Below are 16,564 nucleotides of genomic sequence, written 5' to 3'. Positions count from 1 at the left end.
TTGTTCTTGTTTTTTACTTCAGTGAGATAATTTAGTTAATCCTGATTAACTATTGACAAATGGCATGATTTGCCTTCAAAATTTGTTTGTTTGGTTTCATAGTTCCTGGACTACCTTTCATTACCCTCCTGCCTTTTTTCCAGTGTGCCCATTGAAATAACTGAAATCAGTGCGATTCTGTATTTGCATAATAAATAGCTATATAATAACTTGGACTTGAATAAGCTGTAAATTGTTGCATGTGTCTTATTTTTATTTCCTTTCAAACTCTACTCCACAGTTTCCAGTATCCTTGATACAAGATAATCCTCTTTTATTCTGGTGGAGCGTGATTATACTGCAAATACAGACCCATTGTAATATCTATTGATTTACTAACAGTCAGTCCTGCAGATAACACTGATAGGACCAAGTGTGAGTCTTTCAGCATTGTTCGTTTCTGTGACTATTGCCAGCGGAAACACGTGTGCACAGGTGTACGCGTGTGCTCGCACGTGCTTGTGAGTATGTGCCTCTGTGTGTGGGCGTTCATGCATGTGCATGGGTGTGTCTGCGTGTCTGTGTGTCTCTGTGTGTCCACTGTATGGTGTATGGTGTGTATGTGTGAATGAGGCTCTGCCTGTGGTAGTCAGAAGGCAACTTCTGAGAGTCAGTTTTCTCCTTGGGTTGCAATGACCAAACTAAGGCCATCAGTCTTTCCTGGCAAGAATTTCAATTCTCTTGAGCCATTTTACCTGTCCTGGTTATTTTAAATATGTTGGCCACTCAAATTTGAATTCTTATTCATGATAGTCTTCAGTGTTTTCTTCTGTTAGGAAAACTTCCCCTTTTGACATTTGTTCCCTGTATAGTGCTGGACTTCTCCAAGCAGACAATAAGCAGTTCACTCTCTAGCTGGCAATCATCTCTGTCATACACTAGGTTGCAGTATGACATAATTTCGTGAAAGCAAAATTTACTTTTATCTTGTCAGACATATTTTTCCATAAATTAACCACTGTTTATGTTAAACAAGGGTCAGATAAATAAAATAATAGGCTGTTAGTCTTTATTTTTGACAAAACTGAATTTGGTATTTTGTTAAGATGTAGTCTGCATTAAATCAATTCAAGACCTATGTCTGTCACTTTCCAGTACAAAGCACATATTCATGTAGCTAGTGCACATGGGAACCACCGCTTCCCCCTGACCAGCGCTCAGATGGGCACAGTTCCTGGTGCAATTACATTTTTATTTGATGTTATGATACATCCTGAGTCAATCTTTATAGTGAAGAATATTGAAACCATTTTTTAGTAAGAAATTCTGTGTTTATATAGTTTGCTCAGAAGACTACTGGGTAGAATGTTTTGCTATGGACTATCTTCTTGACCACAGAAATCTGGACTGCAGACATAGAAAAATCACAGCTGTGTGAAAACATCCTGTAATCAGGGTTTGATGTTGGAGGTACCCAAGTTAACTAAAGTGGAAGGATTAAATCATGGAAGAAATGCAAATACAAATTTCTAAGTCAAGTTTGTTTTTAGTTAGCCATCACCCATAGAAGACACAGCCAACTTTTAAGGCCATCAAACTTACATAATGGATACAGGGAATAAAAATGCCACTTATTCCTCAGGATAAAATATGAATTTACTGAAACCAAACAGGGCAAACAAAATGGTGAGAATAGACTCTTTTCTGTCGTGCAAATGACTGATCTAGGACCATTCCCATGGTAACTGTCATGGTAACTGGTCATGACAAGATCTGGACTCCACATGTCTATAATGTGGTTCTCAAGCTTGAATATCTGCTTATGAAAGAAATACTGCCTTATAATATTATACATCAAAAATTAAGCAAAATATACCCCTAATTACAGTGAACATAGGTTTAGATTTCACTTTGTTTATTTTCAATATATAACTGAATATATGCTAGACAATGCGCTGCACATTTTTTACTTCCTCATATGTCATTCTCTCTCACGGGAGACAGGAGGGAAACAGCAGATGGTACTCACTGCAGGTGTTTGTAAGCTCATAGTTTTTTTTTTTTTCCAATGAAGGCAATGTCCTAGGCCTTCATTACACATGTGTATAACAGTTGTCTTTCCTGAGTCACTGACTGTTCCCAGAATCATGTTGTCTTCCTTACTGTTCAAATCACTATTAAGTACGTCATGCAAATGTGAATCTTGGATCCACACTTCCTTGGGTGTTTGCACACAGAGCGATTTGATATGGTTTTGCTTACATTATATTAGAACCCTGTACTTGTTATGTAATGACACCTGAAAAATAATAGTACCCACTTTCCTTCACTTTATTAAGGAGAAGAAAGTTGTATTCAAGAAGTTGACTTCAAGAAGATGTTATACATCTTGTGTGCTACAAACACCAGTGATGTTGAGTTGCACAAAGACATGAAAGCTTCTTATGGGCAGTAAGGGAGATATTATGAAGAAAATGAAGTTTAAACCTAGGACAAAAGAATTAAATGCACTGGCATACAATAAAAAAGGATTCATTAAAGAAAAGAAAGAATGAGACCAGAATAGAAGATGGAAAAAATGGTTAGGAGGGCTCACCCTAAAGGAATCATCTTGCTGGCATATGAAATAGCTCAGTGAGTAAAGGCACATGTTGCCAAGGATGTAGAGTTTGCTCGTGGGGCACACATAATGGAAAGATAGAATCCACTCCTCTGTCTTCCACATGCATACCATGGCACACGTGCTGCATTAGCTTGTGCTTACACATGCGCACACACACAATAAATAAATAAATATATACATACATACATATACACACACACATACATACATAAGCTTGAAAAGAAAACAAGTGATAGTACCAGGTATGGCAGTAGACAAAATTATGGAAGGAAATAGTTGGTTCTTTTAATATTCTGGATATTCCCATCACCTGCCTCAAAGATAAAATGTCTGCTTAAACTATGACACATATTAAAGGGTTTATCAGATATTTAGAAGAATGGACAAATGCATGCGTTTGTATCCTGGTAGTCTTAACTCATATATGATCTCTTAATATTTGAATTAAACCTTATAATATGGTTGAAAAATTTACAAATCAAATACTTAAAAGTCTACATACCCTTAAAATTAGTATTTAATATGATTGTTTTTTTCACTGACATAATTTTCTCCATAAGATAATGTATGACAATAACTGTAGTGTGTTTGTGTAACTTTTTGTCTATTTCTCTGCATGTCATATAATAATTTAAAATCCCAACACTTAATTCAAGTGTTTCCAATGCCTTTTCTGCATTGCATTGCATGGGGATGCTGCTTGAGTTCATTTGACTGGGACATAGCACTGGTGTCCTGAACCCATGTTTGCTTCTCTTAGCATCTGAGAAACATTAAGTTTTGAAAATGATTCACATTTTATGGTAAACACAAATACTAACTCGGTGCTTCATCTTCCATATAGGAAATACAGCTTGTAAGTTCGTTTTGGCTATTGGAATAACAAACACAGTAACTTTAGTCACTGACCTCCAGAAATGTCCCAGTTCCGCTGACCATGCTGTGAGAAAGAGGATGTCACGCTGGTCACATGAGCAACTCATGTCTACTCGAGCAAGCGAAAGACATCTAAGTAAATCCATAGTTCAGGATCAGAGAAAAGCTCTAAAGAAAAGTGGATCAATACTAGTTTGTTAATGAAAGGGGGAAAGTCACCCCCCAAAAAAACCTCTATGTTCAATTGTAGAGAGGAGGGGAAGAGGTAAAATGATGGTAAAGAAGAGAGATGCTATGATAAAGGACAAAGATGTATACAAATCCCATCATTTGCTGGGATGAGATTAAAGAGACAGAAAATCCTTCTACTCAGTGAAGAGGACAGAGCTTCCAAAACACTGTTAAGGAGGATATGATAGAAGGGATGAAGAGATGGAGATATGGGAAGTCTGACGTGAGACCAGATCAGAGAGATAAGTGTGGGGTCTAACCCTGAAACAAAAACAATGAGAGCAAAGCATGTTTCACTGGGTCACCACTGAGGAAATGTTGATAAGGATTTGTGACAAGTTATCTATAAGGGTGGATGGATGGATGGATGGATGGATAGATAGATAGATAGATAGATAGATAGATAGATAGATAGATAGATAGATAGATAATGTATAGTTGATAAATACATAAATATAAATATTCATCAGGAGAGTGTACAAGTGCCAGAATGATAATATAATTAGCAGAACTAGGAATGGTAGCAAATGGAGGGGGCAGTTTCAGTAGAGAAATGAGTGAATCATAGCTGTAAAATACTAATGTAAATCTTAGTATTATTTAAATTAATAAAAAGACAATGGAATATCTATTTATAATATGTACTATTTTAGGGAAACTGGCTGAAACAAAGAAAGGTCACAAGCACATAAAAATATTGCTTTGAAAAACTAGGAAATCTGATGGGAAAAAGAACTAAAAAGTGCATCTGGATAGGATAATAGCATCGGTAACACACACACACACACACACACACACACACACACACAAACAGGTTAAGAGCACTGGCTGCTCTTCTAAAGGTCCTGAGTTCAATTCCTGGCAAAGACATGGTGCCTCTCCATCATCTACAATGGGATCTGATACCCTCTTCTGGCGTGCAGATGTACATGAAGATAGAGCACTCATAAACATACATCAATCTTAAAAGATAAACAAAATTAACATGATATTAATTTCCTGTCTCAATGCTAATTTAAAAAATAACTTTAAAAAGTCAGTAGGCTGGGACAGTGCTAAGAATATTCCTTTTGCTTTTCAAAATATTACTGGGCTGGAGAGATGGCTCAGCCCGTTAAAGGCTAGGCTCACAACCATAAATATAAAATATTATTATTTACAATTTATTCATTTAGTATCCAAGTTGTAGCCCCCTCCCTCATTTCCTTCTGGTTTCACACTCCCTCCCTCTTCCTCCCCTATCCCTCTTTCCTAATCCACTGATGGGGGAAGTCTTCCTCCCTTACTGTCTTAAGATCATCCTGAGTGAGGTAACCCAGAAGCAGAGACATGCATGGTATATACCCACTTATAAGTAAACATTAGCCATATTATATAAGAATATTCTTGTCACTAGCCATCACTACAAGTCTGTTCATATGCAGAAAAAACACATTTGGCTAGAGGGCCTTCCAATGCCTCATAGGACTCCTCAAGCTAGTGGCTGCTGTGATATTACTACCAGAGCCTAGTCCTGCCTAATGATGAGAATTAGGGATGAAGACTATATTGAGCCTCCTTTGTCCCAACTGTTCCATTTTAAAACCTCTAATTTGCTCTACATGACTGGAAAGACTTTCCAATTGAAAGCCTCATGACTTAAAATTTCCATATGTTAGAAGGGTGGAATTTCTGATTAACGTACCAACACCATGTTGCTTTTCACTCTGGAGTATTCTACCATGCCACACTGATCAAGGTTGGGACGAACTGAGCCTAGCAGCTCTGCTAGGACCTTCTACTGGGCTACCAATAATCAGAACTGCTGTGATTGTAGCCTCTGCAACTCATTTTTGTATCACTGAAGATGAAAACAGAGTTCAGTTTGGTTCTACCACAGGGAAGTCTTCCAGTTTAGCCCGAATTGCCAAATTCCTAAAGATCACAGAGCACCTATGTTCTCTTACCTAGGAGCATCTGTCCATGTAAGGTAGGGAAGCAGTAACTATGGACAGCATGGGAGAGAGTGTCCTTGACCGTGCCACTCCACACAACCTTCACAGCACTCTTTCAACTTACTCGTTTATTCCTACTTTTATGAAGAAAAGTAAGGCAGAAAATAAGCATTAAAGGCCTTCAGTCGTGAGTTAAGGAGAGTTTTGCCTGCTATCAAATCATGCTCAATAACTTGGTGACAGAGTATGACCTACCCACTGAAAGCCTTCCTCTGGCTTTTTTTATTTTCTGAATTATATGTATCTATTTATAGAAATGATAAGCATAGTTAAGTATGCGCAAAGCATAAAAAGGAGTTATTTGATCATTAAGCATATCTTAAAACTTACCCTAAACTATAAGTTCCTTTGCAATGGAATTTGGATTTCATTTTTTGCTTTCAAGAGTTGTTAATAAATAGTCTTATAGGAATTTCACGATATTCACTGAATGATTTCTGTGAGTGGTTTAAGAAGAAGAGACAGTCAGTGAAAGAATCCTGCCATTTAAACAGAGCCCCGCAGAAACATTCGGTCATGACTATCTGAACCACAGAATACCACGGAGAACCTGGAAAGTGTTATTGGCTCTGTCCTGCCAAGCAAACATGTTTAAAAAAATGAGGCAAATCTCTCCACTTTAATTAATGTCAACTGCTATGCTGATACTGAGATTCATTAGGGAGAAAACTCTCTCCGTCGCATGAGCTTGGCCCTTTAATGTATTGGTGGGAAATGACCTCCATGTTGTTGATAAATGTAGCTTCGAGTTTAAATAAGTGCAGGACTCATTCAATTACTCGGTGCATCTGCGAGCCGTCGTGATGTATGTTGTGATCATGAAAGGGAGGGAAAAAAAGGAATGGAAGGGACACAGGTTGATGTTTTCTGGACTGTGCAATACTCCTTCGCCACTCACTCACGTATTTGCTTGTTTGTTTTCGGCGTTCCAGGTGAAGGCGGACGACAGAGTGGTGAAGATGGACTTGGGTTTACTCTTCCTCAGAGTGCGCAAGTCAGACGCTGGGACCTATTTTTGCCAGACGGTAGAGCACAGCTTTGTCCACACGGTGCGGAAGATCACCTTGGAGGTGGTGGAGGAGCAGAAAGTGGAGGGGATGCTCCACAAGGACCACGAGGAGGAGAGGCATCACAAGATGCCCTGCCCTCCCCTCAGCGGCCTGCCTCAGGGGACGAAACCCTGGTACAAGGAGTTCTTGCAGCTGATCGGCTACAGCAACTTCCAGAGGGTGGAAGAGTACTGCGAGAAGGTGTGGTGCACGGAGAAGAAGAGGAAAAAGCTCAAAATGTCTCCCTCCAAGTGGAAGTACGCCAACCCGCAGGAGAAGAGGCTCCGCCCCAAGCCCGAGCACTTCCGCCTGCCGCGGCACACGCTGCTCTCCTGAGGGCGCCCTCTGCCGGCCGCTGCGAGCGGAAACGGTTACAGGCCACGCCTTTCCGGTTCCCCCGGGCGCTTTCTGTAGGACCGAGAGGCGGGAAAGGTGTTCTAAGTTATTCTGCATCCTCATCCGACAGTGCAAACCCCTCACCGCGCTCGTGCTTAAAAGGCCTCCACGTCGTATGCATCAGCACGCGACCGTGGCCGCGATTCTGAGTTTGCTTTTCAGGGAAATCGCTTCTCCACTTGGGATAGGTGTTCTGATTATAACATTAAAGTAAAGGTTATAGATTTTCATAATCGAGAGGAAAAAAAAAAAAAAGCAAAGCTAAATCAGCTCTGTCTTTCCGGAGTTTTCCTTGCAACCACGAGGTAAAATGCACAGAATAGCAAATAATTTAGGATTCTCACGTGAGTTTTCTGATCTGTTGCTGATTTTTATTTAAAGCCTTGAGTTTTAAGTAGTTGTGTTGTGGTCCTATTAACTAACCATAAAATAAACCTGCGACCCACCCATTCTAAGGCTTGTTTCCTTCATGAAACACTCGCTGAACTATGTTTAAAATATTTCTGTTTTATAAACAAGGCATATCCTTTAAATTTCACTTCAGTGTGGAAGGAAGGAAGGTAGCATCTCAGATATTTTTAAAAAGTGCCCAAGCATGAAAGCAGATTTCTAATCAGAAGGTCTGTGCTGCCCTCTTGTGGTAGAAGCAGGCATTGTCTCTCATAGTGCTGTTTCCATGATTGCCTTTCAAACGTTTGAAAATAAATTACGTGAGCAGAATCATCTAGTTTATTTTCAGAAGACTCAATTTAAAAAAAAAAAAAACATAATGACTTTTCAATGCAGTGAAGATAGTAACAGAATTCGGGCTTTAAAAGGTAGGCTTTCAAACCTTCCCTGAGACAAAAATAAAAAATAAAATAAAAACACTCTGGAAGTATGTTTTACCCGTAAAGAAATTATCAAAGCATTTTCTCTTAGAAACAAAATCTTCCTGTTTTATATTTGCTTCTTGGATTCATTTTACTACTGACATCTTCAGAGAATCGTTATCTTTGTCTTATAAATATTACCAAAATTTCTATTTTTCAGAATGTTTGTTTCTTGAAATCTTATCTCTTTATATTTTAAAGAGTTAGCAGCAACCTTTCTGAAATATAAGCTTTATGAGGATTTTCACTTAGGTAAGAGTAAAGCAATTGGGGTGTATATAAGAACAATTATGAATAGTTATTCAAACTTAAATTTAAATATTTATTTCTGCTATCTCTGTATGCTATATAATTAAGAATATAGAGTGTTGAGAATTTCTAATGGCTTTCTTTTTCACTCTAAGATGAGTAAGTACATAAGTATTCCACAGAGGCTTTTAAAGTCCAGAATTCCTAAAACAGCTAACAAATAAAAATAAACATTGACATCCTATGAATGTCCACATTTTATGGACCCCAGAATCCAGTGGAAATCATTGTCCATCAATAGTAATTGCAAAAAAGGTAGTAGTCAAAATTTTTAGAATACTGAATTTTAGGAACACAAAGGGATGAAATTCAAACTGGGGAATTGAAACCACAAACACATCTCACTAGTTCCTAAGGAGAGTGTATGTCTGGAATATTCCAAGTGAACAGACAAATATATGTGAATTTTGCAATGACTCTTCCACTAAGCAAGTTAGAGATAAGGGGAGGATTTTCTCTTAGACCTGTGTCAAATAACAAAAGAAAGTAAAGCACGTATGCATATGTGCATTTTAATCTTAATACACTGATAGGAAGTTAAAGAGGAAAATAATCATATTGTGAGCTAGGTAGAACTCAAAGACTTTTTTTTTTCAATTTTATCACTGTGCACGAAGATTAAATAGGACATTAATCAGAAAGTAAAATTAAAATAAAATGGGTCAAAAGTTATTCTGGAAAAATAAGTTCAATCCAAGAAGAGTTTTAAAAATATATTGATTTAATGAAATCTGATAAAATGTTGAGGGCTTGCGTCTTCTCCCTCTTCTGAGGGAGAACACTAAATTATATATAAATATGTATTTATATGTACATATATTCATGTATAATACATCCTCCTACATATCTGTTTATGATAGTAGCTTAGGAAAATCAGGGGAGAGAGAGAGAGAGTAGTTTCCAATGTACCTGGGTCCTCTTTCCTTCTGACCTCCCTTGCATGTAGACCTCCACGTAGGTAAGATACATCGTTAAGCCCTGTCAAAGTTCAAACCAACAAAATACAAGCCTAGTAACTGTTTTGAAAATCTGAAGCTTGCTACATAAATGTCACTAGTCTTTTGTTGGACCTGGGCTTAGAATCCAAATATACTTTCCTTTGAAACCAATTCCATAGAGAGAGGCAACGAGATGCCTGCCCACCTTGAACTCGGAGGAGATATCTATAGGGCTCTGAAAAAAGAAACACCCAGACATGACCTTGGTAAACAAAATGTGTCCTCAAAACACACAGCTGACTCAAGAGCCTAACCTCCCATCCTTGCTCCAAAGAGGCCTTTCTGTATAGCCAGTCTCCTGCTTCTCCAGAGCTCATGCTATAATTGAAAACAAGTTTCTGTCTCCCTCAACATAATGTGTCCTACTTAGCCACAGATCCAGACACATTAGGAAGTCCACGCTTAAAAGAGATGTCATGACTTCAGAAATCGTCCCGTGCCTAGTGTTCTGCATTGCTATCTTTCTTCTTTTGCACTAAATACTGACTGTTTCAGAGATAAATTTTCAACATCGAGAAACACAAAAGAAAAACAGATAAATCCAGAGCTGGGGATGAAAAGTCTACATTGGTTTTTGTAAGTTTCAATGCATACAATATGTGATTGTCTATTCTATACTTTACCCTAAGTGTCTTCCTTTCCTTTCCACAATTGACAAGATTAGTAGGACACTTTTACTGACTATCTAGATATCTCTGTGGGATATAGGATTTTGTAAATCTTCTTAGTAATTATGAATATTTGTAAAATTTGTACAATATAACAAATCATTTTTGATGTTAGTCTTAAGCATGAAAGAAAGAGCAATTGTTGTCCTTAAAAATGGTGTCCTTGGCCTGTCAAACATGGAGAACTTAATGTTTCTTAGATACTTTATATCCCAGGTAAAAGTCACACACTTGTGATGAAAAGGGGTCACTGGCTCCTTTTAAATGTATGACTCATTTTTCAGGCCAATAATTGTTTATTTGAATCAGAAATAATTGTAATATTCTTCACACACTCTCTTTTACTTGTAGCAGCATTGTTTTAACTGGTATTTTGTTATCTTGTTGTCTTGGAAGAACAACTTTACATACTGGATTTTATTATACATAAATTGGCTTAGCTCTGAGCTAGAGAACAATTGGAGTGTCTTCATCTCTATGGTATCTTTTGTCTCTGGCAGAGTTTATAAAGCATGTGCCATATTGTTTCTTACTGATGATGAGCTCTGAACTCATTCTCACCTGGTTCTGAGCTACAGGGACAAGTGACTGTGTGTCTCCTTGACTATCATGTAGTTCCAACCCCCTACACTACACAAATTCTGTACTATTAAATGAAATTTCTATTTCGCTCAGCTTAGATGAAAAAGAAATAAATATTCTTCAAAACATTAAGTGAGAAGTATTTTCTCTTCTTTCTTTTCCTTCCCGCCCTCCTTCCCTCATTTCCTTCCTACTTCCTTTCCTCCCCTTACTTTCTTATTCCCTTTCTCACTCCCTTTCTTTCTTCCTTTTTTCTTCCTTCGTTCTTCCTTTCCTTCCGTCCTTACTTTCTTTTCCAGATAAGCACATTTTCTATACCCAGCCTGACATGAGCTATGATGCCCAGCTGAAGGACTTTCTTTAACTTAGAGAAGAATTCAGTGTTCTTTCTGAGAAGTTGTTGGCAATTTTTCCAAGAAGAAAAGTATCATTAATCTCTCTTAATAACAGTGGAGTTTATTGAGGTCATGCTAGATTTCTAGAACCATCAGACAGAAACCCATTCAGTATTCTATCCTCCAAATAAGAGGCAGAAAATTAGCATGCCCCAAATAGCAGCTATTTGAGTGTTGCTGGGGATGGGGACTGTTGGATTGTTGCAAGCCTCTAGTTCTATTTCAATGAATCCAAACTTCTGTCTTCTCCTCTAGATTTATAGCCTGGGAGAGACTGTTTAAATGAAGTTTTATGTTAAATGAATGTCTATTTGAGAGTTTTGTTTTGTGGTCAAATTTTGTACTATTGGTAGGTTTAAAGTTTCGAAATAATTTGGCGCCAAGTTTAGGAATAATGGGAAAATGGGTGTGGCACTGCAATCGTGGTAAGTGTGTAATTTGAGTTTGTAAGCACACAGCTATCTTCTCAAAGGCAGTAGGAGGGAGTTAGTCCTGAAACTAGATGGGAGTGACCACTGCCTTGGGATAGGGATTTAGGTTGCTACAGATGCCGTGCTATGCCAATAGAGTCAGTGGTTCACAAAGTTTTTATAGTCAAGCCCTCTTCAAATACACTGGTGGAAACAACTGGCTGGCAAATACAGACAAGTAAGGAAGTGCCAGCAAATGGGTTTCAGGTGCGGTCTGATGACATTCTTAGCAGCTGGGTGACAAGTAGAAATCTGTTAATATGTTCCAAAAGAACTTACCTGATAGCCACAAAGATGTCAGTCGCATGAAGAGCCAGTGAATGAGTCGCTAGCTCTCATGGGTGCTAAAGATACTCCAAAGTAATTGGTTTCAGCCTGCACCATTCTCATTCTCCACTGTCATGGACTCTCTAACCCGTTAATCAATCTTTTAGAATCTTCAACACAGGTTCTGTCTTTTGGGAACTTTTGGTTTATGGTCTGTTTTAAATTTGCATCATTCTGTGGTTCAAGGCCTATTTTCTGTGTACTACTTGATGAGACCATCTAAATTGCTCTACATATATTTAGTAAAAAGGGAAAGATTTTGTTAATTAGAAGCATCTTCCCTAGTACTCAAAGAAAACGAAAGTATGTTTTTTGTTAGTTTTGCTTCTGATATGTGGGGATCTAATCCAGGGCCTTGCACAAGCTAGGCAGTTGCTCAATGACTCATCCATCTTCTCAGTTCAGAATAACACCAGAGGCCAAGCGAGGTCCAGGCATGGACCTCCCCATGAAATAAACCAAATTCAATACATTATGGTTGTATAGCTTGATGTTCTTGCAGTACTCCTAACGGTGAGAATGGGGGTGTCTCTGAATCTCTCAGCTGCTTTTGGAACCCATTTCCTCCTCCTGGGTTGCCTTGTCCATCCTTGATATGAGGGTTTGTACACAGTCTTATTCTAACTTGTGAGGGCATGTCTGGTGAGGTGAAACATAGAAGTTAATCTATGAGGGAGAGGGCAGGTAGGGAAAGGGACTGGTAGGAATGGGGAAATTGCAGTCGGGATGTAATGTAATGTGTGAGAGGAAATATATATGTGTTTGTGTATGTGTGTGTGTACATCTACATATATAGTATATATACATATATATACATCTGCACACACACACGCTTCTTAGGGATGAAAGCCAGTAGCAGACCTGCTATGGCAAAAGCCAGTGCTGAAGAAGTGCTCAGACAGCCAGGCTGAAATCCACTGAACAAAGTTGCAAAAGCCTTAGACTAGGCAACCAAAGGCTTTCATTTGATGCCCTCCAATCCGCAGGGGAGCAGGAAGTAGGACTCCATCAAGTTAGCAACTAATTTTCAACAAAGGTGTGAACAAGACACTGTCTGTTTTAAACAAATGTTGTTAATTTTTGGTATCCTCATGCGGAAGCATGAAGGCAGAAACTACCATTTCCAAGGTCTTACATAGGTCAGGTTAGTCTCAAAGTTTCTAGCACTCTCTCGGGTTTGTTTTTTTGTTTTGTTTTGTTTTTGCTTTTTGTTTTATTTTTATATTTACATCCCGACCAGAGTTTCTCCTCCCTCTCCTTCCTCTGGCTTCCCCTCTCCCCCAGATCCATGGCTTCTCCTCCCGTCAGAGAAGAGCAGGCTTCTGAAGGGGGACATCAGACAAACACGGCACAACAAGCTACAATAACTACCATCACAACAAGGCTGGGCTAATCAACCCAGTAGGGGAAAAAAGGTCCTAAGAGTAGGTAAAAGACTCAGGAACAGCCCCAGACTCCCACACTCCCACTGTTAGAATTTCCAAAGAGCAACAAGCTACTCAGCCATAAGTATTTGCAGAGTACCTAGGTCAGACCCCTCTAGACTCCCTGATCTCTGCAAGTTCCCAGGAGTCCCAGTCATTGGTTCTGTGGGCCATGTTAACCCATCTGGTTCCCCCAATCCTTGCTCCCCTTCCTCTGCTGACTCCCTGAGCGCCATCTAATGTGGGCTGTGGTTCTCTGCATCTGCTCCCATCTGTTGTTGAATGAAGCGGCTCTGGTCTACTTGATGATGATTCTGCTAGGTTCCAGTCCCAGAACCCTCTGAAGGCAGGACAAACTGTAGGTCTAAGTTTTCGTGGATGGGTTGTTGTTCCAGTCCTTCCACTTGAGGCCTTGCCTGGTTACAGAAGAAGGTCATTTCAAGCTCCATGTCCCATGACTATGAGTCTTCGGAGCACTCTCTTACATTCCATAGAGTTTCCATTGCACTAAGTTTCTACCTCTCCCACAAAATGGCCCCCAATTCCAGTCATTTCTCATGGTATTTTTCTCCCTCTCCCCTGCATTTGATCCATCTTGTTCTTAACATCACCTGCATGAAATCTCTTCTATTTCTCCTTCCCAGGGAGAACCTTGTGTCCCTTCTCCCACTCCCTCTTACAATTTCCCTGATGCTTAGCCTCTCCGGGTCTGTGGATTGTAGCCTGGTTATAGAGTACTTTATAGCTAATAGCTACGTATAAATGAGTATAACCCTGTTTGTCTTTCTGGGACTGGGTTACCTCACTCTGAATGATTTGTTCTAGTTCCATTTATTTGCTTTTAAATTTCATAGTGTCACTTTTTTTTACAGTGGAGTAGATGGCAAGACCTTGAGGCTTTTAGAGTTGTAAAGTCAGGTGTAATCCTGACAGGCCTGCCTATTTATGTTACTTGGTCTTTTCTCCTTGCATCTTTTAATATTCTCTCTTTGTTTTTGTGTGTTTAGTGTTTTTGATTATTATGTGGTGTGTGAAGTTTCTTTTCTGGTTCAGTCTACTCTGTGTTCCATAAGTTTGTTGTACTTTTATAGGTATGGGTTGTTGTTGTTGTTGTGTTTTTTTTTTTGTTTTGTATTTTATTTTTTTCTTATCAGTTACATTTTATTAACTCTGTACCCCAGCCGTGTCCCGATCCCTCATTCCCTCCCAGTCCCTCCCTCCCTCCCTCATCTCCACCGTGCCCCTTGCCAAGTCCACTGATAGGGGAGGACCTCCTCCCCATTCATCTGATCCTGTTTTATCAGGTATCTTCAGGACTGGCTGCAAAGCTCTCCTCTGTGGCCTAACAGGACTGCTCCTCCCTTGGGGGGTGGGGAGGCCAAAGAGCCAGCCATTGAGTTCCTGTTAGAAATAGTCCTTGTTCCCCTCACTATGGGAAAACAATTGGTTACTGAGCTACCACAGGCTACATCTGAGCAGAGGTTCTAGGTTACATTCATACGTGGTCCTTGGTTGCATGTCAGTCTCAGAAAAGACCCTGTGCCCAGATATCTTTGGTCCTTGTGGAGCTCCTATCCTTTCCTCATCAGACTAACTCCCCTTCTTTCTTATGATTCCCTGTACTCTGCCAAAGGTTTGGTCATGAGTCTTTGCTTTGAAAACACTGCTAGTTAGAGTCTTTCCAATGCGCTCAGTAGACTCCTGTCATATGTTCAATGCACATCACATCTGTCATTCTAAATGAGGATTGATCATCTTACCCCATGTCCACTCTCTTGATTATCTTTTATAGGTGTACAGATTTCATTATGTTTATTATATCTTATAGGTCTATATAAGTGAGTATATACCGTGTTTGTCTTTCTCCTTCTGGGATATTTCACTCAGGATGATCTTTTCTAGATCCCACCATTTGCCTGCAAATTTCATGATTTCCTCCTTTTTGATTGCTGAGTAGTATTCCATTGTGTAAAAATACCACAATTTCTGTATCCATTCCTCCGTTGATGGACATCTGGGTTGTTTCCAGGTTCTGGCTATTACAAATAAAGCTGCTATAAACATGGTTGAGCAAATATCCCTTTTGTGTACTTGAGCAAACTTTGGGTATATACCTAGCAGTGGTATAGCTGGGTCTTGAGGAAGCACTATTCCTAATTGTCTTAGAAAGCGCCAGATAGATTTCCAGAGTGGTTGTACCAGTTTACATTCCCACCAGCATTGGAGGAGGGTTCCCCTTTCTCCACAACCTCTCCAGCATGTGTTGTCCCTTGAGTTTTTCATTTTGGCCATTCTGATGGGTGTAAGGTGATATCTCAGGGTTGTTTTGATTTGCATTTCCCTGATAGCTAATGAGGATGAGCATTTCTTTAAGTGTTTCTCTGCCATTTGATATTCCTCTGTCGAGAATTCTCTGTTTAGCTCTGTTCCCCATTTTTTAATTGGATTACTTGGTTTGCTGCTTTTCAACTTCTTTAGTTCTTTGTATATACTCGATATTAGTCCTCTGTCACATAAAGGGTTAGTGAAGATTCTTTCCCAATCTGTAGGCAGGCGTTTTGTTTTGATGACAGTATCCTTTGCTTTACAGAAGCTGTTCAGTTTCATGAGGTCCCATTTATTGATTGTTGCTCTTAGAGCCTGTGCTGTTGGTGTTTTGTTCAGGAAGTTGTCTCTTGTGCCAATGAGTTCTAGGCTGTTCCCCACTTTTTCTTCTAACAGATTTAGAGTATCTGGTTTTATGTTGAGGTCTTTGATCCACTTGGACTTTAGTTTTGTGCAGGGTGATAAATAGAGATCTATTTTCATTTTTCTGCATGTGGACATCCAGTTGGACCAGCACCATTTGTTGAAGATGCTGTCTTTTTTTCATTGAATGGTTTTGGCTTCTTTGTCAAATATCGAGTATTCATAGGTGTGTGGGTTTATTTCTGGATCTTCTATGCGGTTCCATTGATCCTCCTTTCTGTTTTTATGCCAATACCATGCAGATTTTATTACTATTGCTTTGTAGTACAACTTGAGATCGGGGATGGAGATACCTCCAGATGATCTGTTGTTGTACAGGATTGTTTTGGAGATTCTGGGTTTTTTGTTTCTCCATATGAAGCTGAGAATCTTTTTTTCAAGGTCTGTAAAGAATTGAGTTGGTATTTTGATGGGAATTGCATTGAATCTGTAGATTGCTTTTGGCAGGATGGCCATTTTCACAATGTTAATCCTACCAATCCATGAGCATGGGAGATCTTTCCATCTTCTGAGATCTTCTTCAATTTCTTTCTTCAGAGACTTGAAGTTTTTCTCAAACAGGTCTTTCACTTGCTTGGTTAGTGTCACCCCAAGGTACTTTATGTGGTTAGTGGCTATAGTGA

General features: G+C 39.2%; 1 protein-coding gene across 1 annotated transcript in view; it reads left to right on the top strand.

Moving 5' to 3' along the window:
* Positions 1-8,196, top strand: part of Sema3e (semaphorin 3E) — a 244,915-nt gene extending 236,719 nt beyond the window's left edge. The window contains exon 17 of the mRNA XM_055613028.1: positions 6,636-8,196. Within this exon, the coding sequence (XP_055469003.1) occupies positions 6,636-7,088 (453 nt within the window). The 3' untranslated portion in view covers positions 7,089-8,196. The remainder of the gene's footprint in view (positions 1-6,635) is intronic.
* Positions 8,197-16,564: the final 8,368 nt, after the last annotated feature.

The sequence above is a fragment of the Psammomys obesus genome, unplaced genomic scaffold (genome assembly GCF_907164565.1).
Source record: "Psammomys obesus unplaced genomic scaffold, mPsaObe1.curated_primary_1811, whole genome shotgun sequence".
Taxonomy (NCBI): Eukaryota; Metazoa; Chordata; class Mammalia; order Rodentia; family Muridae; genus Psammomys; species Psammomys obesus.
The sequence above is the reverse complement of the archived record's forward strand: the minus strand, read 5'-3'. Positions and strand labels throughout refer to the sequence as shown.